This window comes from Volvox carteri, assembly GCF_000143455.1.
Source record: "Volvox carteri f. nagariensis unplaced genomic scaffold VOLCAscaffold_19, whole genome shotgun sequence".
Lineage (NCBI taxonomy): Eukaryota > Viridiplantae > Chlorophyta > Chlorophyceae > Chlamydomonadales > Volvocaceae > Volvox > Volvox carteri.
Genome location: NW_003307562.1, coordinates 618,606 through 620,739, shown reverse-complemented (window position 1 = coordinate 620,739; position 2,134 = coordinate 618,606). Strand labels below are relative to the sequence as shown.

At 50.8% G+C, this 2,134-nt stretch overlaps 1 protein-coding gene across 1 annotated transcript in view; it reads left to right on the top strand.

Annotated features, from left to right (window-relative positions):
* Positions 1–1,718: 1,718 nt before the first annotated feature.
* Positions 1,719–2,134, top strand: part of VOLCADRAFT_104765 (uncharacterized protein) — a gene marked incomplete at its 5' end in the record, with an annotated part of 3,170 nt that continues 2,754 nt past the window's right edge. Inside the window, one exon of the mRNA XM_002950583.1 lies at positions 1,719–1,752. Within this exon, the coding sequence (XP_002950629.1) occupies positions 1,719–1,752 (34 nt within the window). The remainder of the gene's footprint in view (positions 1,753–2,134) is intronic.

The following is a 2,134-nucleotide window of genomic DNA, read 5'->3' as shown; positions in this document are numbered from 1 at the left end:
CGTCCCTATGCACAGCAAATAGCTGTTCCAAGCCAACAGCGGCGTCCATGTCACCGACAAGGCTCTAAACGTCTTATCTGTTCTTATGTTTAATTAAGTTTATGTATGTTATACTTTGCGCAACTTTGTAATTTGACTTTACTCTGAACAAGGTGCTGCATACAACTGCCTCTTCACCAGCGCTTCATCTTCCGCGGCAGTTTCACGAGCCCAGAGTTGCAAGCTACGACGTTGGCTTTCGGTGCTTTTAGTTACGGCAAAGCATCCACGCAATAGTCCAGCCTGCATGCCGCGTGCGGCTATGGCCAACATGCCCACCTGCGCAACGTGCTGGCGCACCTGGTCCTTCCACCAAGAAAATTTATATACACTTGTACAGGCGCATTTTGAGAATCGCACGCGCGCATCTGCGCGGCAAAATTCGCTCCTGGCTTTTGGGACGATGTACGAACTGTTTATTCGGCACAGTACGACCGGACACATTTGTGCGAGGGGCTGCTTAAACAAATACATGCAACCGGGGTACCCAATGCCTTTTCACAGCCCATCATTCTGGGCAGCCTCTTCATCACCCATCACCGTGGTGCACAAGGAGGGGGCATTGTGTGTGCCTATGCATTCATCCCTGGCACACTCCCAACACGGCTAAAAAATATATGCGAACTCCTCAGTGGCAGGCCCCATATATACAACTACACTCCCATGTGGATTCTGTACACGAGTGCCCCATTGAAGCTCTGCGCAGAGGCACCTGTGGGCAACAGCCTGACAAACGAGATGCGCTCCTGCAGAAAACACACCACTCTGGGAAAGGTTTTCACCCGTAAATTCATGTTTACCCGTAATCACGTGGTCTTCACATGTAATTACCGGCCAAGAAAATTTGTACACATGCTTATTTTTAAGTTGCCAAAGCATTCCTTTTATAAGGAATAACATAGGTGACATTTTGTTGGTTGCCCGTGCTGGAAGTCATCCACAGGTTACATTACCCGTAATCACAAGGTCTTGACCCGTAATCCCCCAAGCCGTAATGCACAGCACCCGTAAAATTTCACGGGCTTAATTGCGACGAAGACGTTTTATGCGTGTGTGTGTGTTACACGGTTGGCGGTGCGTGACCCCATACCTGTAAGACTACCCATACAAGCCGAGGGCCCAAGGGTAATACTACAACGCCTAAAAGCCACGGAGGAAAGGAAAACACCGCACATCAGCCCAGACTAGCGTCTAAAGGGGGTAATTGAGTTTCAGTGAGCCCACATACGTTCCAATATCCTCGCCAGACGTGCGGGTTCCCATTGCATGGCCTCCAACATGCTCTGTTGATGATCGAATCCCTCTTCAGCACGAATATCATTATAGGCTGGGCATTCCAATAACAGGGGTTCACATCCTCAATTCGGCTATTAGTACCACAACAGTGGCAAAACCGCTGCCCCCTGGGGACGTGGTACTTGCCCCTTCGTGCTCTGTTTGCCTCCAAAGCCCAGCAACATAAACGAAACTGCATTACCTTACGATGTGCTAACGAGGAATGAAAACCTTAGCATGTGTTGGCCACATGACGGCTGCGGCTCCCGAAAAGGGCAGCCCCATCCAGTGCTTATACTTCGCCATTTGCACTCCCGGTTGCTTCCCATCTGATGGGTAGCCTACTCAACAACCAGTCAACACGCTCCTTTACCCCCACGACTTCTTGCGGTATTCCACTCCAAATGTTGCACTCCAAGAAGGAAAACAGTTGTAACAGTGAGATTCCCCAACCCTCCCATTCTGGGTTGGTCAGGGCATTGGTTATCTCCTGCCGTAAAACGGCATGAGCAATGGATCCCACTTGCTTTTGAAGGCAGTTCCAGAAACGGAGGATCTGCTTCACCATGTAATATTGTAAGGGGAGTTCAGCCAGCTCCGCGTACAACCCCTTGATTGACGACATAATTGAGTTGGTGGGCACCCAGGACCCAGGACCTGCTACTGTGGCTGTACACACCCCTACACCCATCCTGGCACACTCCCTTTCTTCACTCAGCACCTCGATGCACCTTTGTGGTCGGTATACGAACCACTGCTGCCGGGGGGGCGCCCATCCAGCGATGCAAGTGGACCCTGCGGGACTCAGTGAACACCGTGA